The following is a 22,543-nucleotide window of genomic DNA, read 5'->3' on the forward strand; positions in this document are numbered from 1 at the left end:
TTTTCAATGTGTTTTGTCCTCACTCACACGCTTTTTGAGAAACTTCCTTAAAAGTCATTCATCCCATAACTATTCCAAGCTAAACACACTTAATAGTGGAGTTCTTTAAGAGATAAACTACCGAAAAGTAAAAGCTTCTTGTTGGTATTGATAATACTAGTGAGTTTCTTTTATACTTGCACAACCTCTGAATCTTTCTTATTCTGATGTGATTTGTCTAGGGTGTTACAAACCACATCTTTAACACATCAAGGATGCACAATAATGCACCTACATCCAATATGAAATAGACAAGATTGGACGTACACATACATGTGACCTACATGATCGAATGCCAAGATGACACATATAAAGGACCACTAGAGGACATCACTATAAATAAAGGTGAGTTGCTTGACTCTCTTCATGTTCAAAGACACTAGGCTCTCTCTAACATCCTTGGACATAAACAATTAGTATTTACAAAAATCCTTTTATAATTAGTGACAATTTTTATTAATTAAAATTAAATTACATACTGTTAAAAATATAAAGAAAAGGTATATTATATTTATTTTTACCACTAAATGCGATGATCAACTGGCACGAGATTATTTTATCTTAATCATAGATCTTTAAGTTTAAATTTGTGATGTACACTAGTGATACCTTAAATGGTAAAAAAACAAAGAGATTTGATTTGTAACAAAAAAAAAATATTACATTTATCTTCGCATTTACTTGATAGCTTGTCTTTTATTTTGGTTTATAAAGAAAAAAGTTCTCCGTAAACGCATCTTCTCTCTCCAGTCCCCCATCCCCCAAAAAACGCACTGCCTACTCCAACCCACCACAACACAACAGCAGGACCCACCCAGCAAGCACCACTCACCCCACAGGCCTTCCTTTCTTCCCAATCTCTCACATTCTCACTGCACCATTCATCGGATCTAACTCAGACCAAAACAAACTCTTTCTCACCGCATTCCTCACTCTTCCACGGACATAGATCCGTTTAACGATCCGACCCATTCCCATCTCCTTCTTCGGGTTGGTTGATCCAAATGGGAATGCCCCGTAAGCCATGACCCAAGAAGCCGTGGACCACGACCACGAAGAAGACGACACCGAGTCTTGCTTTTTCCAGGACTCCAACGACCGTTTACTCTCCTCTTCTTCCTGCTCCACCTCCACCTCCGACGACGACACTCCCACTCCCCAAAACGACACCCTCACTCACCACAACGACACTAACGCCACCAAAAACATTGCCTCCCTCAATGCCCTCCCACAATTTCCTTTTCCAACTATGTGCAAGTACGACGCCTGGATCTCCGAACCCTCCTCCCTCTCCGAACGCCGCTCCCGCCTCCTCCGCCAGTTCGGCCTCCCCGCACCGCCGCCATCCTCCGCCGCAATCCCCCGATCAGCCTCCTCTCACCATTGCACCGACACTTTCTCCACCACCGCCGCCGCCACGATTCCCCGATCGAAATCCGACAACACCGCGGATCGCGGCACCAAGCATTGCAAGTCCTCGGTTGTTCCAATCCACGACAATGACGACGGTTTTCTAGTAAATAATAATAATAATAATAATAATAATAATAATAATAATAATAATAATAATAATAATAATAATAATAATAGTAATAATCGTGGTCGTGGTGGTTCTGTTTGTGTGAGTAATAATAGGATTTGTGTGAGTGTGTATGAGGATGATGATGGTGGTGGCGGAATTGGGGAGGGTAATGTCAATGTCAGTAATGTGGTTGATGAAACTGTGCAAGCGTGTACGATTAGGGATTTGGATAATGGGAAGGAGTTTGTGGTGAAGGAGGATGGGGTGTGGAATGAGGTGAAGGAGGTGGGCACTGGGAGGCGTCTGACAGTGGAGGAGTTCGAGATGACGGTGGGGCATTCACCGATTGTTCAGGAGCTCATGAGGAGGCAGAATGTGGAGGAAGGTGGTAATGGGGAGGGTGTGGATGGTGATGGTGGTGGTGGTGGTGTTGGTGGTGGTGGTGGTGATGAGGGGGATGGTGGCAAGGTGAAGAGGAAAGGGGGCTGGTTTAAGTTTATGAGTTTGAAGAGTGTTGTGGTGGGTCCGAAAGAGAGGCGGAGTGGGGATGAGAGGGATACGTCGTCGTCAGAGAAGGCGGGTGGCCGGAGGTCGAGTTCAGCCACAGATGATAGCCAGGATGGTGGTGGTTTGGTTCATGGGGGTGAGAGAGTGAGGGTTAGGCAGTATGGGAAGTCATTTAAGGAGGTTACAGGGCTTTATAGTAGCCCGAAGATTCAGGCTCATGAGGGATCCATTTGGTGCATTAAGTTTAGTTTGGATGGGATGTATCTTGCTAGTGCGGGTGAGGATTGCATGATCCATGTTTGGCAGGTTTTTGAGTCAGAGAGGAAGGGTGAGCTGTTGGTGGAGAAACCGGAAGATGGGAATTTGAACATCATGTTTCTTGTGAATGGGTCGCCAGAGCCTTCATCTCCTGGCATGGACAATAATTCGGAGAAGAAGAGAAGGGGGAGGTTGTCAGTTAGCAGAAAATCGTTGAGCTTGGACCAGTTAGTGGTGCCGGAAACTGTGTTTGCACTCACTGAAAAACCTGTTTGCTCCTTTAAGGGCCATCTCCATGATGTGCTTGACCTTTCTTGGTCCAAGTCTCAGGTTAGCTGCTATTTTGAAGATAGGTGTTATTCTGTAATTCCACTTGTGTGTTCTATGTCTGATTGTACTTATAAAGTTTATTTTGAGTGAATATGTTGACATTAGTTGGTATGATGTTCGCAACACTATAATGCATTGAAGTTGTTATCAGTTTTTCTATTTTGTCCTGTTAACAGATAAAATCATTTAAGAGGAAATAGCTGGACGTTTCAACTTATTGGTAAAATTATTGAGCTTTGAATGTGTGCCACGGTGTGAGAAATTGAGTATGAGTTCTAATCAAACAAGCGCTAAGTAGAGGCTCTGGTGAGAAAGTGGATCCTAATCAAACATTGTTAGAGTAAAAGGGGTATAGTAACACCTACTACAAAAACCAATAGAAACCATTAAAAAGATATTACTCTAAATGATTATTATACTGAAAATTTGATTTTTTTTATAGAGCTCAATAGTGTCTATTGATCTATTTAGTTGACCTTACCTAATGGGATAAGACTTGGATCATATTATATATAGTACAGTTTTTAATTCGCAGAATGGGCTCGTGTGACAACTGACTGATAAAGGATTCTAAATTGCATTAGAATATAATATTCAGTGTTATAAACTTGCTGTTTTGTTGAATATGCATTTAATGGAACAAAAATTTTGATATTAGAAGGACTGATACTATTTTTGTTTAGTCGTTTGGTTATTATATCATCATATCATGGAAAGTATTAGTTGATTATCTACTAGAACACTGCTAATTTTGTTAACTGTAGGTTTTGGGATTACTTACTTTAGTCATAAACATAAACTCATAATATTACATTTTGAATTTTAGGAACTAGATGAAGTTCTGTCTCTGTGAGAAGATTTCTGAATCTATTTCCCCTAATTCCTAGAAAATTGATGTTAAGTTTTCAAATTTTTTTTAAGTTTATTATAATAGGTCTACAATTATTTATTTTCTAAGTTGCATTGTTATTCTAGGACTTCCTTGGAAAGGAATTTGCTGACAAACAATTTAAAGTGGTAACTTGTAAAAAACTGGATGACATGTGTTATGATTTCTTTATAATGGTATGTTTTTTGATAGTGGAATACCCCATAAATATATATCCAAATTTCCTGAAATTACTATAACGAATGGGATGTATAGAGATAATGGCTATAATATAAGGTAAAGGGAATTTAGATTTGCTGCCTAACAAGCTGAGATAATATATTCAGGTCAGTAACTTGCTTAAGGTGCTGTTATGTTGGGAGGGAACTTGGTCATGCTAAAATAGACTTAAATATGTTAGTGGTCCCTCTAAGTTTGTAATTTTTCAATTTTGGTTCCTGTAAAATTTTTTGTTCATTTTTAGTTTTTGTAAGTTTATGTTTTTTCAGTTTTGGTTCTTGTAAGATATTTTACTCATTTTTAGTCCCCGTAAGTTTGCGTTTTTTCATTTTTGATCCTTGTAAGTACAAACTTATGGGGACTATAAATGAAAAAATTGGAATCTTAAAGGGACTATAAATTGAAAAAACAAAAACTTACAAGGACTAAAAATAAATAAAAAACTGACAGGAATCAAAATAGGAAAAGTGCCAACTTACATGGGCTAAAATTAGAAAAATGAACTTACAAGGACTAAAAAAAAAACGCTAACTTACAGGGACCACATATTTAAGCTTGCTAAAATAGGACATTTTTATTACACCCTGCTGTAGAAGTTACAATAACAATTTAAAACTCTTAGAACTTAAACATGGTTAGTACATTGTATCAACAGTGCCAAGGCAAGAGCTGACAACTTTTTTCTGCAGTGAAGTGAATTACCAGGAACTTCACTGGGGAATTACTGTCATTAAGCTCACTGCTTACAGTTCACACCCTTTATCATCTTCGAGGAGTTACCATTGGGCATGAATAGAGAAAAAATTGATGGATCAGGCTTTTGAAGTATGAAGAAAAATTTGAGAGATTTGAAAAAATTCCCTTTAATTTTTCATAAAATCCTTGCATAGTATTCCCCGGAATTTAAAAATCCCAACAAGATTTTATTAAAATGAAATAATCCTCTCTAAAGATTTTAAATTATGAATAAAGAAGAGTTGCACTGTAGAATTGTTTCATAAAAAATTCTAAATATATTATTAGAAAAATTAATAAAGAAAGAAACTTGTTCTAATTTATATTAATTTTTAAATCTATTTTGAATTTAAACATTTTTTAACCAGTTTCTAATTTGCTAAGTTCTCTGTTGTAGTATTGGGATTTGGATCTGAGTACTGTGCAGGGTGATTTAAATGCAAAAAATAAATTTTAGTGACATATTATTGCAAGCTACGAAGATGTCTTTGAAGAGCTTATTTGGTTATTTAGAGACTCTAAAATTGAAACATTTGTAATGACATGCTGTGTGCATTAAAAATTTAAACTAAACCATGTATATGTTTATCTTTAATGTATTTGTTTTTCTGTTTGGTCAGCGCTTGCTCTCATCTTCGATGGACAAAACAGTGCGACTGTGGCATTTGTCTAGCAAGTCTTGTCTGAAAATTTTTTCCCACAGTGACTATGGTGAGCACATGCATCTATTACATCTTGCAATGCTCCTTTGCTTTTCCCTATTCTGAATAGAGTTTATAGACTACACTCCACTCCTTTTGGCACAATAATATTAAATAATTGCCAGAGTACATGCAATTGTGTTAGCTATACACTCTTATTATTGTACTTTTCAACAGATGACTATTGGTTGAAATTTATCATCATTTTGTGAATTTCAATAAATTTCAGCTAATAGTAAATATCGTGTTGGAAATAATGTATTTGGGAGTGTGATGCTAGGCATTTCTCAAATTTGAATTGGATTCACAGTATGACTACTATCCTTATACAATCTAATTCTAGTCCTAGTCAGCATTTGTGCATGGATTGGTACCCATATTAATGGACAGAGGCATGGTTTTTATCAAAATTCTCTGTTGCTACATATAGATTATACCAGAGTTCTTTGACATCTTTCACATGTCAGTTGTCACTTAAATTTTGCAATAAAAAAACATTCCTGCACTCCACCCACCCCACCCAAACCCTTTTTCCCCCCTTGCTAATTATACCTTTGCTTTAATGTGTTCTCTGTCTGCCACAGTAACTTGCATCCAGTTTAATCCTGTTGATGATAGATACTTCATTAGTGGATCTTTGGATGCTAAGGTTCGTATATGGAGCATTCCTGATCGACAAGTTGTAGATTGGACTGATTTACATGAGATGGTCACTGCTGCTTGTTATACGCCTGATGGTCAGGTTGGTTCAACATTTATATGCATCTTTTATCTTCATGAAAAAGTTGGATTTTCAGGTCGAAATTCAATAATATTTTCTGGTCTCTGCAGGGTGTGCTAATTGGTACATACAAGGGTCGCTGCCATTTATATTATTCATCTGGTATCATCAGTGAGACTCTCTTTAACTATATATACACTATTCTTATGATTGCAGGGCCACTGATTATTGTTATTATTATCATTATTTTTTTCCCATTTCATTCAGAAAATAAGTTGCAGCAGAAAAGTCAGATAAATTTGCAGAACAGGAAAAAGAGATCGAACCACAAGAAAATTACTGGCTTCCAGGTAGTTAATGGTTTAACTGCTGGGTTGTGTTAGATTTCCGCACATCTGAAGGGATAAAATGAAAAAAAATAAAATAAAGGCAAATTATTGATGACTTAACAACTATTTAATTTTTCTTTGACTGGTAATAATGCTTGTGCTTGGTTCCCTACTGATTTTTATGAACAGTTTGTTCCTGGAAGTTCATCAGAAGTACTTATCACTTCTTCTGATTCTCGAATTCGACTTGTTGATGGTGTTGATTTGGTTCATAAGTTTAAAGGTAGGTATATTTAGTTCTATATCAAATGAATTTTATTAATGATATCATAATAAGTGAATGTATGTAAACATTGTTGGGTACCTGATGAGAATTTTTACTGCTGTCAATGATAAAAGTATAAAACTATTATTGAGATGATAAATGCTCTGAAACATATGAAGATGACTTCTGACAAAAAAAAATGAGAATAAGTGACCAATATACGTGTGTCTGTGTAGAGTGTGTATTAAGTGAGAGCCCAAGAGAATTTAATTTTCACAATACACATAAATGGTCAAGACTGATTTTACTTAAAAACCATCCATGTAAGACTAAATCATCAAGATTTGTTCTTCTCATACTCTCACCTGATATTCTCTACATACAAACACACTTTTGTAAATTTATTTGAATGATACGAGGAAAGGAAAAATGTGGTCATTTAGTACTAAGTCTTTCATGGAAAGTAAGTTCTCCCGATTATTTCTTTCCATCCTGGTTTCCATATCAGAGTAAAATGATGCAAGCTTTTTCCAGGGTTTCGGAATGCAAATAGCCAAATTTCTGCCTGCCTCACAGCAAATGGTAAATATGTTGTCTCAGCAAGTGAGGATTCTCATGTATACATCTGGAAAAATGAAGCTGATTGCAGACCTAACAGGAGTAAAGGTGTGGCTGTGACAAGCACATATGAACATTTTCACTGTAAAGATGTGTCAGTGGCCATTCCTTGGCCAGGTATGGATGATACATGGGAGATGCATGATCCATATTTTGCAGAAGAACCTGAGCTTGATGATGATGGGGATGAGGTCTTTTCGGCCAATCATCCTCCTACTCCTGTAGAGGAAAATCTATGTTCTGAGGGTTCCCAATTTGCTTCAGGTTGCAATAGCAGTCCACTTCATGGAACCATTGCAAGTGCTACAGATAGTTATTTTCTTGATAGAATTTCTGCGACATGGCCTGAGGAAAAACTTCTAACTACAAGGGACCGAAGCCCTCAGGTAAGTGTGGATTTATCTAAAGGGGTGAATCAAAACATGTCAGCCTGGGGTATGGTGATTGTAACTGCCGGCCTTCAAGGGGAAATTAAGATTTTCCAAAATTTTGGATTGCCACTTGGTATATAAGAGGTGATGAAAATTTGTGCCAATGAGCATGGGATAATGAGTTGAAGACATGAACTCAGAAGAAAAGTAAAGGGGTGGGGTTAGGGCTGTGTGTTGTTGACTAGCACATTCTCCATTAAGTTGGTGAGAGGACTTGTACAGAGGTGTTGGGTGAGATACAGTATAAAGGGAGTTCCATTTGTTTGTTGTTCTTTTGCTTATCTGATGAGATATGTTGCCATTTCAATCAAGCATTTAGGGGACAAAAGAGAAAAAGAAAAAAAATGGGGAAAAAGAAGTGAACAAAAGAGAAAAGAAAAAGAAGGTACACCTGGAATTTGGAAACCAGTGGATTTATTGTAATGGGAAAATGTAGAGATTAACGGGCATGGGAAAAGCTTGTTGAATTACAAATGATTATTCTTTTACATTTGTTAATAGTAGTCTTGTTATGTAATTCAATTTCTTGTTCAGTGGAATTAATTTCAATAAAACAGCATGGCAAAGTGCTTCAGCGACTAGGGCATGTTCATTCTAGAAAATTATCCGTTGAACATTTCAGAGGGTTTTTGTATAACAGAAGAAAACTCGAAACTTGTCTAAAATTGATCAGTTTTCTGACTTAACATGCTTTGTTTGCCATGCTATTTAGCGGCTGAAGCTCTTGACTATTGCTGTTTAATCTGGCGTATTCATAACCTAGAAATGGAAAATTAAATGTTTCGTTCCTTTGGTCGGCATCAACATTATTGCTGAAATTCTAATTTAAGTATAGAAACTCAAAAATCATAGTTAACTCAAGTATACCAACATGTAAGTATGTTGACGTATCATATGCTTTAACTGTTAAAACTACTGTATGCTTCCTGTTCTTTTAGGATTCTTTTGTATACTGGTCACAACTCATTTGAAATGAATACATAAAAAGGTCACGTGGAGTTTGGCTAACGCTGATACAAACTTTTTCGGTCTTTGACTAGGTATAAAACGGAGACTAACATTCGGGTCCACGACAGTGATCAGGTAAAGAGATTAGGTAAAATTTTCTTTCTTGTAACGATTTCGGGTTTTGAACTCCTAGATTTCACTTCTATTCCCATTATCATTATTGGATAATTATGTTGGGTAACTTAGGTTGATACCACACTTAAGAGGATGTTTGTTTCATCTCAATCTCACCTTTTAAGGCAAGTTTAATGCATATTCCACTCTCAGTAGTAATTGTTGTTCAACGTGAGCAAATAGAAAATTTTAACAGTAAATGAACACAACAATGAGCAATGAAATCATTGAACTAATCCCATTTTTGTAAACCCATTAGCCAAATCAATTATAGGTTTCAGAAATAAAATGAAATTACCCCAATCAAATTATCAATGATCCAACACATAAAATCACTTGATCCAACACATAAAATCACTTGAACCAACTTCATACCGGCAATAATAACATTAAATCTAGATATATTTTAAAAATGGAAGAGGCATGTGTATAATTCTCTTAAATTTTAGGAAAGTTTTGTATAGGTTTTAAAAAATGAGAGACATTTAATTTCTTTAAACCTCCCGGGGAGGTTTGTCTAATTTACTAAATAATTCAGTAGCCATGGTTATGAATTGTTACCAGCCTTACAAAATCAACTAACCCATAGTTTACTCCAGTCTCAACCTTAAAAAATCTCAAGGATTTTCTTCCGAATCTCAAATACACCCAGCAAATTTTCTTTAGTTCCAACATTGCCCTTTTGTACTTCTTCTTCCTTCCTTCCGTTTTCCATTTCTTCTTACACCATTCACTTTCTTCTTCTTATTTCGTTGAACTCCTCCTTCTGTTGGCTAGTGGTGATTGGCTAGTGGTGATTTGTTAGCTGCATTGTTGTGATGGTTAGTTACCTATTGCATTGACTTCGTCATTGTCGTCGTGGTGGGTGTTGTGGTGACAACGACGGAGGTAAGTTTTTTACATCTGTGAAATACCGATTCGTATAGTCCATACAAATTGACCGTATGGGCCACACAGATTGTCAATCTGTAAAAAATTTTAAAAAAATTAGTTAAATAACAAAAATAGGTCATATTGTATAAGAAAAGTTTTATTTATTAATATATTTGTGTAAATATTATTACATTAATAACATTAAATATTTATATAAATAGTTTTTTTCAAGTGTAGAAAATTTGAAAATAAATTTTTATATTGATTTTTAAATATATAAAAGTATTAAAGTAGTTATTTATAATATATTTAAAATAATAATCAAACATGTAAATTTAGATATAAATCATTAATGTGTGTGTGTGCGCTTATCAATTTCAATGTAATATATTACTATATTAGTATACATTTGAATAGTTTTTTTTATAGATTTTTACTAGTAAAAAAAACCAATTGTATGTATAAACAAAAAGATTTCATGTAGCAAAAAAAATAATAAAATTGTGTTATACTATATCTTAAAAAAACATATTTATTTATATATTTACATAAATGTTAAATGTTACAGTAGTATCTTTCATTGTTACATTGATACTTTTTCTCAAGTGTAGAAGATTTTAAAATAAATTTCTACATTGAAGTTTTTAAAAATATAGATTTTTTTTAAATAATTAGAATTAATTAAAAGTAATAACAATGAATATATTTTATTAATAAATAAAATATTATTATATGTATACACAAGTATCAATTATTATATGTCAATCCATATAGGCTATACATATCGAATTTCATTAATTTTCCTTAGTTTGTCATTATTATTTTTTTGTTTTTAATGTTTTGTTAAGATGGACAAAAATGAGTGGATATATGAGAGCATTATGTTTGAAGAAATTAATATGAATGAAGACATGGTAGAGGAAGCTGTTGTGGTTGAAAATATTGATTGTTTTGTTGATTGTTCTTATGCCTTCAATACTTCTTACGTATTGATATGATTTTCTATTTGGTTAAAGTAATCAAATGAATGTCCTAACAAGACCAAACATGTATTGTCCTTTTTGTAGGTGGTTCCTACCCGTGAGAACGTATTGCAATGGGCTCATACTGTTGTGTATGGTATTGGTTTTATGGCTGTGATAATGAGGTCTGACACATCAACTGGAAAGAGAGAAAGGACATCATTTGTTTTAATTGGTTGTGAGAGAAGTGGAAAGTATAAAGCATACAAGAAAGATTTAGTACGGACGGTGACTAACACTAGAAAATGTTGTGGTCCTTTTAAGTTACAAGTGAAACCAGTCCTGGGATGTGAAGGGTGGATGGTCAACTTAATATGTGGGACTCATAATCATGCATTGGCTAAGTCATTGAGTGGATATTCATATGTTGGTCGACTAACTAAGGATGAAAAGATTATTCTTTGTGATATGACAAAGTCAATGGTCAAACCAAAGAATATTATTCTCACTTTAAAGGACCACAATGCCAACAATTGTACAACAATGAAGCAAGTCTACAATGCAAGATATTCATATTGTTCTTCTATAAGAGGCAGTAATACTGAAATACAACAATTGATAAAGCTACTTAAACGTGATATGTATATTCATTGACATAGACTGAAGGATGAAGATGTTGTACATGATATATTTTGGACACATTCGGATGCAGCAAAATTAAGCAATGTATGCCATTTGGTATTCCTCAAAGATAATACATATAAAACAAACAGATATAGACTCCCTTTACTTGACATTGTTGGTGTGACACCTACTAGGATAAAATTTTCAGCTGCATTTGCCTATTTGGAAGGCGAACGTATAAACAATGTTGTCTAGGTTCTTGAATAGTTTAGAGGTATTTTTATGAGAAGTGATGCACTCCCTCAATTCATTGTTACTGACAAAGATTCAACATTAATGAATGCAGTGAAAATTATGTTCCTAAAGTCAACTAACTTGTTGTGTCGGTTTCACATTGATAAGAATGTTAAGGCAAAATGTAAAACCCTTGTGGGTCAAAAAATCACATGGGACTATATGATGAAAGCATGAGGGAGTCTTGTGGATTGTCTTACCGAGATAGAGTATGACGATTGTCTTACGAAGTTTGAAATTTTTTGCTCATCATGACCAATGTTTGTTGACTATGTCAAACAAACATGGTTGATTCCCCACAGACAAAGATTTGTAACAACATGGACGAATAAAGTGATGCATCTAGGAAACACTACAACTAATAGGTATGAAAATTGTTAATCTTTATTGGTTTTTTTAAGAACACATTAATGGATGAAAATAATTCTTCGCCTTTTTAAATGCAAGGTTGAGTTTGCACATTGGACCTTAAAGAGACTACTCTAGAATAGCCTTGGAGATCTATGTAGTGTTTGGGATGCCATGAACAACATGACCACTTTGCAACACAGTGAAATAAAAGCATATTTTAAGACAAGCACACATGTGGTCGGACATGCTTTTAAAGTTACCTTATACAAGAGACTAATTGGCATGGTATCAAAATATGCGTTAAACCAGATTGTTGCTGAGTTTGAACGAGTGAATTATGCTAACATTGACAGTGCTCGTTGTGGATACATTATGAGAACTACTCATGGTCTCCCATGTGCATGTGAGCTAGCTAGATATGTTGTTGTTAGCATACCACTTGATACAATCCATATGTTTTGACTGAAGCTACATTTTTCAGACCAAGGTTTATCTGAATCTGAAGTCTACATAATCGAAGAGATGGAAGTCACATCCAAGAAGTTTGAAGATCTTGATATATGAGGCAAAGTGACTCTAAAGAGTAAACTTTGGGAACTTGCATACCCTGATCTAACTTAGATGTGTGCTCCTCTTGAAAAGGTGAAAACAAAAGGTGGTCAAAAGAAATAGATGACCAAACAACAAAGATCAACAAAGCGTGATCCGTCTTACTTTGAGTATGTGGATGCATTACATTCAATGCAAAATAGCTGTTCTACACTGAAACGGTCTGCATCAACATCTGAACAAAAAAAACCAAAGAGGAACATGTCAATGTTGGATCAATTTCATCCATGCATGCAGGATTTCATTGAAAACATTGTTGATGTCAAAGCTGATGGTAATTGTTGATATCGTGTAATTGTTTCCTTTTTAGGTTTGGGTGAAGATTCATGGTCTTTGGTTCGTAATCATTTGCTCAAAGAACTTCAACAATGGTGTGATGACTATATAGTTAATAGTCCTATTTGGTGGCATAGATAGATATGCACATTTAAAGCGATCTCTACTTGTTGATGAATTATCCATGGTATATAAGTTTTTTGTTACACATTAATGGATAAATATTATTATTATAATACTCATTAAATTTGTTAAGTGCAAATAACCATGGATAAGTGGATGAATATTACCGATATGGGTTATATCATTGCATCAATGTATAACGTCATCTTTGTTTCTCTTTCTCTCCTACAAAGCATGACATTTTTCCCTCTTAGAAGTCAACCATCGAGAGATAGTTATGTTCATCGCATTATATGTATTGGTCATGTCTATGACAATCATTTTGTTCAGGTATAGAAGTGAAGCATTTCGTTAATTTTTGGATTATAACACGTGTTATTAGAATTTGAATGTGTATTGGTCATTGTAACAAGTTTTTTTGAGAGATAGTTGTCCTATGTGTTGGACAAGTGGCCTCAATAACTTAAGTGGGGAGGGTGAATTAAGTTTCAAAATTTTCCCACTATCAAATTTTAACCCCTTTTAAATGATATATGATAGGCTCAAAATGTAGAAGAAGAAGAAGCAATCAATTTAATAATGTTCTCATAACTGCACAAGACAAGGTAATCTATAATAAAATAACTGAGATAAGGGAAGAGAGAAATGCAAACTCAATTTATACTGGTTCGGTCACTTCTAAGAGGGAAAAATGCCTACGTCTAGTCCTCAAGAAATCCAATTGAGATTTTCCACTATCTCTATAAATACTTTACAGTCTTTGAACACACCTTGAGATCTCTCACCCTTGTGTTCATTATTCTCACAATCCAAGAGACAAACAATCTCTTGATTATAATTGAGTTTATGAGATGAACATAAAGATTTCTTTCCTTTAGAGTAAATGATACAAATTGAAGATCCTAGAAGAATTCTCAATAGATTTGCAAGCGTTTCGCCAATAGTTTTTTTGAGAGAATTTGACAATTAAGTTCTCTGAATAATCTCTCTCTTTTACTTTTCAAAGTCAGACACACATATATATAGGCCCATTGTGCCTTTTCAAAATAGTTTGAAGAGATGTGTCTTTTCAAAAAGTTTTTCTGAAATTTTCTCACTGGTAATCGATTACAGGATTCTGGTAATCGATTACACAATTATATTTAGAAAAGTCATGACTTTTCAAAGTGTTTTCTGAAGTGTTGTTACTGGTAATCGATTACAAACATTTGACAATCGATTACAAGATTTAAAATTAAAATTTTCAAAACCCTTTTTGAAAAGCCCATTTGCAATCTATCTCTGGTAATTGATTACCAATGCCTTAAACTAAGGCCTTATCTTTTTCTTGATCTTGTTTTCTTGACCTTGAATTAATCTTGAAGCAATCTCTGGTTGCTTAACCTTGAATGTTTCTTGAAACAATCTTGTTTGCTTATACTTTGACATCATCAAAAACCTATATACATAAATTCACACTATGTCGTCAACTGCTTTGTTATGGTCAACACATTGTCATTATGAAGCAAAACAATGGCCTACTCCTTATATTAGTCGAATGCACCAGTATATTAATTTTATGAGGTTACCACATAACATGTTGATCTAGGAGAAGATTGAACATTTTTTTATTGTTTATATGTTTGTATCTTAGACAGTTGTAATGTTATGGATAATGTATGTAACACTTTAGTAATCATATTTGCATAATGAAGATAGTTTTTGATTCCGAATTATAATAGTCAGATACAAAATAAATGCATATGTTAATCATAGTCAAATACATAGTCAATGAAATAATACAAAATCATCATCCTCGTCCACCACCATCTCTCCCCTGTGTATCAATCCTTCTTCTTGACCGAACATAAACATTTTCGTGACCCCTGGCTAATGTTATATACTGGTCTATTATAGTGTATGCATCAGTTCCAGCAGTCACCATCCTCATATCTAACATGCGTTGCAAGCTTTTTGCTATCTTTTGGCAAACAACCTAAGACAATGACAACAACGCGAATAATAAATATTGGAATATTTAAGAAAAAAATTGCTTAATAGGATTGTAAGTATAGTATACCACTGCATGTTGGGGCATCTCAGCATCAACAGGTGCTGCTACAGGTGGATATGGCATGTTTGTTGTATCATCAGGCAACACAAGTGGGTGAGGCATAACTATTGTAGAATCGTGTGTGACACCCTCTACCCCGACATACATATAAATAAAAAAACATATAAAATTGTGGAATTTAATTAAACCAATTTTATTCAAATCACGTAAACAAATTCACGTAGGTAAAAGGTTCACATTCGGGTTAATCACCAAACCAAAAACTTATCAATTAAGGGTATGAAAACATCTCCGACTTAAAACAAGGCCATCCAAAACTCCAAAGAATGACTAAAGACTCAGCATGTGAAACAAAATGATAAAAACTGCATGTCCAAAACTTCATTCAATTAATACAAAAAATCATGCCCCAATGTCACATCTTATCAGAGCATTGTGTTCCAGCATCCTCTAGCATGAGATTCTCCTTAGCCATCCACCTAACCATTTGCTCTCACGAACATAAAGTTTAAGATCATTATAGGATTTAAACACAAACAACACATAGGGAGTGAGTTATCACATTCCTAACTAATAGAGAGAAACATGACAATATAGATATGCACATCATATAAATGAAATACAACTCACTTAAACACAACTCATGTCATTCCACCATTTATCGCATAACATCACATATCAACACTACACGTCTCACACCTTTTCACATCATACACAATATCACTCAACCAGTCAATATCAATCAATACACAAGTATTATGCAATAAATATACTAAGACTCGATCCTATATGCAATGTTGTACCATGCTAGTGAAAAACCTCGTCGGGCGCCAAGGAGTACATGACAAGACAGACCACACACTGGTAAGTTAGGTCACTCTCACTAGGTAAAATCATAGGGAGACCAGTCAGGGTCACGTTGTTTTGCAAGAATGCTCCAACCATGTGAGATCGGCATAAGTTTAAAGGAGCACTCAAATCAGGTGTATTTACCCCCAAGGCCTAGACTTTGAAGAGTCCATCAAGACCTTTCCTTTCTGATCCAGGTCCAGCCCAGAAAATATTTTAGCATACAAACTCTATCTATGAACTGTACAAAACACACGACTCCTCAATTGTTCTCAAAATAATTTTAACTCGTCGTGCCTCTAAGTGATTAAACTTGTCGGGTTCCCACAGTGGATCCCATCACAATACTTGTTGCGTATTAACTTGTCACCCTTAAAGGGTCTTATTGTCATGTGATTGTACGATTTATAGCTCACAACTCAGTGCAAAAAATATCTCAATATGCGTGTATCTTACAATTTGACACATACTCAACTTATCACATACACCCAATCTCAATCACAATGTTATAATCCCAAAGTAACATGTTATCACATCTCACGAATCATTTACACATCACACAATATTAATATATACATGGCACAAACACAAAATTTACTTGTAAACTATGAAATACACACAACTACTCAATTATTTTCAAAATCATTTTAACTAATCGCGCCTCAAAGTGATTCAACTTTTCGGGTTCCCACAGTGGATCTCATTACGAGTGTGCAAAAAAACTGGGTCAGGCCAAACCGGACTACAACTGACCTAACCCAAACCAGTTGCACACTTAAACTAGATTGAAAAAAAACTGCCCCATTTTATAGTCGGTTTGGTTTGACTCGACCCGTTTTGACAAAAAAAAGTAGTGACCTGAACTTGAACTACACTGCGCACTTTCATCATCCTACGATCCTTTTGTTGTGCAGCTTCATTTGTTTAGGGAGGGAATTATGGTTTTGAATTTCGAACGGCGAAGAGATTGTGGCAGATCTGAAGGAAACACTGAGATACGGTTTGTTTCTCGGAACCTTCGTCGGAATGTTCGTGTCTAGCGACGAGGTTATCAGTGCTCTCACTGGTCACCACATGCATTTTCTCTTTCTCCATTGCTGAAATGTGCATAACACTTTGACAAAAAAATATTAATTTGTTTTTCCTTAGACTGACTCTGTAACGATATAGGAAAAAAAGGCAGGTTTTGAGTGATATTTGTGGGTTTGGGGGTTTGCTTTATTTCTGACTCTCTTGCTTGGTGAGTAGGCCTTTCACACTTTAGCCTTTAACAACAATAATTTGGTTTTTTCAAAAACTATCAAAATACCAAATTCTACTTGGTTTCATTCTATGATAAACCAATGTCACCATGTTACAGTCGTAAATCATGCATTAATTCATTTGAAGTGTAAAAAGTTCATAAAATGATAACATATGGAATATTTAATTGATCATCATCCACAAAATAAAATGATTATTCATGCAGAGTGGATGCAAAGACCTTTCAATGCTAGCAACCTAACAGGGTAGCAGGATAACAAGGTCTTCAGTCTTAACTTTGAAAACCCAGGATCCCAAGAGTAAGCCTGAGAGTTATAGTGTCTTCTGCCTTACCTATGATTTAAGGGTTGTAAGTATCCCTTTGGAATTCGGTCTAGAAAAACATTGATTAAACAATAATTAGTCCTTTTAATGTTGTGAGTTCGAGGAATGACACTATTTTCCAACACAAAAACAAATTCTTCATCCTAAAATCACCAGAAAGAAAAGAGAAATTTATAAACTGAAAAACCAAGAAATTAAAAAATGAACAAGAAAGTAGGCTAATAAAGAAATAAACCATGAATCACGATAACACATTCCACAGCCCCATGAAACAGGCAAGATAAATCCTTTAAGGTTAAAGAGACTCTAAGATCTCAAATAATATGATGCAGAGAGTTCAATGATGAAAAAATTCTTCTCAACAATGAAGAATAACCATTAAGCACCATTTTCAACCTGCATTTTTTGTATTTGTTGGCATATATGCAATTCATACATTACATTTTTGTAAACTAGTGTAGGTGACGTCACTGCCATCTATAGAGGTCACTTAGGTTAGCATGCAATAAGATCCAAAAGGTACTTTTATTGGTATGCAAAACACATTTTTAATGCTCAAGCTTCTTATATGATAATTGATTTAAGACCAAGAGTTGAAGTATTGATTGTTGTTGAAAAATTATGATTTATATTTTGGAATTTTAAAACCTATAAACTTTCCAATAAAATGATTTACTTAACCCATTATTCATGAATGGTTCATTAGTTGTGATTTTCAATATATTATCTTTGAAAAGGATTATTGCTTGGTTGGCTACATTAGTTATTCATTGCCTTAATCTTCACGGTCATTGAATCCAATACTGGGCACGCTTCTTCTATTGGTAATTTCAGCTCTTAGTTCTATGGAAATGACATTATTTCCTCCCCCCCCCCCCCTCATCATTAATTTTTACTGTTGCATTCAACAACTGACTGCTTGTTTTACTACAGGGTTCTAAAAAAGTCTTTTAAAAGAAGTCATGTATAATTCTGTGATGATGATAGACTATTCATTCATTAATCCTCAAGCAGAATTTTCACTATATGCTAACAACTTGAAAGATTTTGCTATAACTTGGTTGTTTGTTGCTGAGTTAGTTGTACAACCTTCTGCTTTCTAGAATGTTTCACCTGACAAGTCTTATAATCTGGTTGGTCTTAGGGAAAAAGGTGATCATGGGCTATCTATGTCTTACATAAATGACTTCTGTAGATCCTGCATACCCATTCAATTGATCAACTTGGTTACTAATCAAAATTGCAAAGGCAGAAAGATCAACATACCAAATGTTTCCACTCCCATAGCTCTTATAACTGACTTCCTTTTCTTAATCTCAAATTTTGAAAACCAATTCAAAATCGTTCGACTCTAAAAATAGTTATAAACTGGTTCAAAATCAATTCAGTTTAGAACCGATTTAGAATTAGTTCAAAACTGGTTTTCTAAAACCAATTTGGTTTCGAACCAGTTTGAAAACTAGTTCGCAGATTTGGGTTAAAAACGAAATTGGTTAAACCAGTTCGATTCGATTTTTTCCTGAATCGGTTTTGCACAACCCTAGATCCCATCATAATACTCATCACGCAAAAACTCGTCGCCCTTAAAGGATCTTACAGTTGTGTGATTGTAACATCAGGGCATCCAATTTGCATTAGGGCATCAATTGACTCGTCAAACATGAGCAATTCATAGCTATCATTGTATAGGAAAAATTTAAAAAAAAAACACCCCAAAATTAATCCCAATTTGATCTTCTAAGGATCCCTACACATGTTCACTCTAACCCTAATTGCGATAAACTCATCCCTTACCTCTAAGCGGGCTCATATGTGTAGTTTAGCAGTGATATTGGCGTATCTAGCGGTTCCCTAAGATTCCTCAAGCTTTGTTGCTCTGCTAGGGTTTCCAAGCGTTAGAGAGAGAAAGAGAAGGGATTTGAGCCTTAATTTCACTGTCTGCATGCGAGGGGTATTTCTCCCCCCGCATACATTATTTCTCAAATCCCAATGGTGGGGATGTGTGAAAATGAGTTCCAAACTTGGTGTTCAAATTTCACGATGATCCAACAGTTAACGAGTCCGAGATCAGAGTTTTACTGTGATAGGTTTGGGTGTATGTAGGAAAAAGAGAGGGTTTTGGGTGAGGAAGTAGGAAAAACGAATTTGAGAGGAAGAGAGAGCGTAGAGATAATTGAAGCACTTGATGTTACTAGTTCTATCTTGTGAACTAGCCTTTGGAGTGATTTCCTCTATGTTTTTACCCTTATCATCCTTTGGCTTAAAAGGTGGTACTCCTAACACACTTGGAGCTTGGTCCTTCTTTGCATAAGAGTAAGAGATAGAGTTTTTAAAAGATGGCTTTCTATTTAATTGTTGCTCTAGCCTTATACAAAGTTGAACTAGCTCATCTAGGTCCCTATAGGGAAGGAGTTCAACCTTGTCCCTCACTTCCATATTAAGCCCACTAAGGAACCTAGCTATACTTGTTCTTTCCTTCTCCCTAAGTCCAACTCTTAAAAGGAGTAGTTCCATTTGTTGTCTATATTCTTCGACACTCATACTCCCTTGTCTAAGCCTTTGGAGCTCATCCATAAGCTCCCTTTCATAGTAGGAGGAATTGTGTCTCTTTTTAAGGGCACTCTTAAGATTATTCCAATACTCTACTAGAGGATCCCCATGAATCATTCTTTCCGTAACAAAGGAAGTCCATCAATAGAGGGTATACCCTTGGAAGCTAAGGGTAGCCAATGAAACTTTTCTTTCTTCTCTAATTTGATAGAAAGCAAAGAGTTGTTCAACCTTCATTTTCCAATCTAGGTAGGCCTCAACATTATCTTTTCCATGGAAATATGGGAGGCTAATGCTAACCTCTTGAGACCTTTTATCCTTTTCTCTTCTTTAGGAGTGAGATCTAGTATGGGACCTATGCCTTCCACCATAGTAGTCACTTAACTCTTCACTCACTTTTACAAGATTCATGACTACCATAGGAAGCATTTCTTCCTCTTCTTAATTCTTTCATTAATTTTCTTCTTTCTTCCTCTCTTATTTTCTCTCTTTCATCTTGAGCTATTTTTTCCACTCTTTTTTCCTTTTTTCTTTTCTTTCTTATTTTTCTTTCCATAATTTAAGGGATCTCAACTCATCTAATATCCTATACAAGGGGTACTTAGGATTAGAACCCTCACTATTAACACTAGATGAAGAATGAAGACTCATGTTGGTTCCTAAGTTGTGGTTTTTTCTTGTTTGGGGTTTGAAAATAAAAGGTAGAAGAAACTATGGTTGAAACTAGCCAAAATAAACACTAAAAGAGGTGTGAAAGATAAGGTAAAAACTAATTGCTAAAAAGCAAGCTATCTAGGCGGTTTGGCAATGGAAGGTAAAAGAAATTTAAAGCAAGCTAGACGATTTCCTATGTGAAGGCTTGGATGATCCTTTGGAGGTCCCAACTGGCTCTTCACTTAGTCTACACAATTTACACTAAGATATTACACACAAATAGAGGTTTGGGTGGTCTCTTGGAGACTCCCAATACACCCCTGAAGAATGTCCAAATACAAGGAATTGGAATAGAAAAAAAAAAGAATTTAGCACTCAATTGTTCTATTACAACAAATTTAACAAAGCAATTAAGGTCTTCAAATTCATCTTCAATGTTTGTTTGTATTCTCAAGTGTTTCACTCAAAAATGGGTGAAGCTTTGGTTGCTTCAAATCCAATGGTGCTCCTAGGATGGTTAACCTCCAAGACTAAAAAATTTTCTTTCAAGCAATGCACCAATTTCCTCTTCTAATCCTTATTGTAGCAATTAAACACACAAAAATAAGAAGACAAGCAAGAAACCAAAAGATGACATGAAAGCTAAACCAAAAGGAAATTTAACATGACATTAATTCAATGAGATTCAAGGAAAAATAAAGAAAAAGGACAACATCACAAGCCAAGGTGGAAAACAAAGAAAGTCCTAGAATGGCACTAGATTAGGTTGACAAATTAAAAACAAGACTCAAAGCAAAATTCTAGTTATGTCAATTTGGTAACACATCTAAAAGATGAACAACTCCAAGAAGTCAAATAGGCTTGTAATACAACTCAAAATAATGAAAATTTTTCTGTAGAAGCATATATGATATGAAGTTTTGATGATGCCAAAGATAAGTGCTTCTCAAGTTTGATCCAAGAGTCACAACTCTTCAGAAAATAACTCCCAAGAGTCACATCTGTTCAAGAGATTTTTGAATGACCATCAAAGGCCTATAAATAGGTGACTTGGGTTACGAAATTCCTCAGAGAGTTTTTCTGAATTGAAATGCCTTATCCTCTCAAAAAGATTCCTTGGTCAAACACTTGCATATTCAATAAGGAATCTTGATTGATCTTCAATCATAATATCCTTCTCTTAAAGAGAGAAACTTCTTCTTCTTCTTCTTATTCAAAGATATTGATTAAGAGACCGATGGTCTCTTAAGTTGTAAGGATTTCTAAACACAAGGGAAGGGTTGTCCCTGTGTGGTTCAGACTTTGTAAAAGACATTTTACAAGATAGTGAAAATCTCAAGTGGGTTGCTTGAGGACTGGACGTAGGCACGGGAAGTGGCTAAACCAGTATAAATCAAGTTTGCATTTCTCTCTTTTCTTATCTCATTTATGTTATTGCAATCAATTTTGTCTTGCATGTTTAAAGAACATTATTAAATTGATTATTGCTTCTTCTTCTGCATTCTGAGCCTATCATTTAGAAGAGGGTTAAAAGTTTGTTAGTGAGACTTAATTCACCCCCCCCCCCCCCCGCCCTCTTAAGTTATTGAGGCCACTAGTCCAATATTTTCAAGCAAATCAAGCATACACATTTCATTTTTTATTTTTTTAATGTTATGGATGTGTATTTTGACATTAATCTTTATCACCTTTTCTTGCTTATTTCTTTTTCGTTTTTCTTCATTCTTTTTCCATTGTTTTCGCCCAGATGTCTATTTTATCCATTTAAAATTTTAGCTCAAAACTAGAAGTATTCAAGCCACAACGGAGTTAAGAAGACAGTTTTCCGGAACTGACAATAACCAGAATTTCATCATAGAAATCAAGAGTAGTGTTTATGTTGCTTAAGACTTGGATAGTTACAATTTGTGTTTGCTTATGCTCAATTGCCTTGGATCACAAAATTTAAGAGAGCTTAAGACTTATTTTGATTCAGAAATCCAGCCACAACTCAGCACCACAACTCAATTTCTTCATAAGCATCATACATGAAACTTAGAAAAACAAGAAAAG

The 22,543-nt window shown here is 34.9% G+C and overlaps 1 protein-coding gene across 3 annotated transcripts; it reads left to right on the forward strand.

Moving 5' to 3' along the window:
* The first annotated feature begins 757 nt into the window (after nucleotides 1-757).
* Nucleotides 758-11,105, forward strand: LOC114380387 (WD repeat-containing protein 44-like). Of its 3 annotated transcripts, none has more exons than XM_028339409.1 (8): nucleotides 758-2,656; nucleotides 5,120-5,210; nucleotides 5,785-5,942; nucleotides 6,032-6,083; nucleotides 6,189-6,271; nucleotides 6,440-6,533; nucleotides 8,605-8,660; nucleotides 10,627-11,105. In XM_028339409.1, the coding sequence occupies exons 1-7, from the start codon at nucleotides 1,064-1,066 to the stop codon at nucleotides 8,649-8,651; spliced, it is 2,118 nt and encodes a 705-aa protein (XP_028195210.1). In that variant the 5' UTR covers nucleotides 758-1,063; the 3' UTR covers nucleotides 8,652-8,660; nucleotides 10,627-11,105. The 3 variants fall into 3 exon arrangements, with proteins under 3 accessions (XP_028195210.1, XP_028195208.1, XP_028195207.1); XM_028339407.1 differs by having other exon boundaries at nucleotides 8,605-8,647; XM_028339406.1 differs by lacking the exons at nucleotides 8,605-8,660; nucleotides 10,627-11,105 and adding an exon at nucleotides 7,050-8,229.
* Nucleotides 11,106-22,543: the final 11,438 nt, after the last annotated feature.

This window comes from Glycine soja, chromosome 12 (assembly GCF_004193775.1).
Source record: "Glycine soja cultivar W05 chromosome 12, ASM419377v2, whole genome shotgun sequence".
NCBI classification, from domain to species: domain Eukaryota; kingdom Viridiplantae; phylum Streptophyta; class Magnoliopsida; order Fabales; family Fabaceae; genus Glycine; species Glycine soja.

Coding starts and splice junctions, on each gene's coding strand:
- LOC114380387 (XM_028339406.1), top strand. CDS start 1,064: ATGACCCAAGAAGCCGTGGACCACGACCACGAAGAAGACGACACCGAG. Junction 5,211..5,784: donor TTTTTCCCACAGTGACTATG/GTGAGCACATGC, acceptor TGTCTGCCACAG/TAACTTGCATCCAGTTTAAT. Junction 6,534..7,049: donor TTTGGTTCATAAGTTTAAAG/GTAGGTATATTT, acceptor AGCTTTTTCCAG/GGTTTCGGAATGCAAATAGC.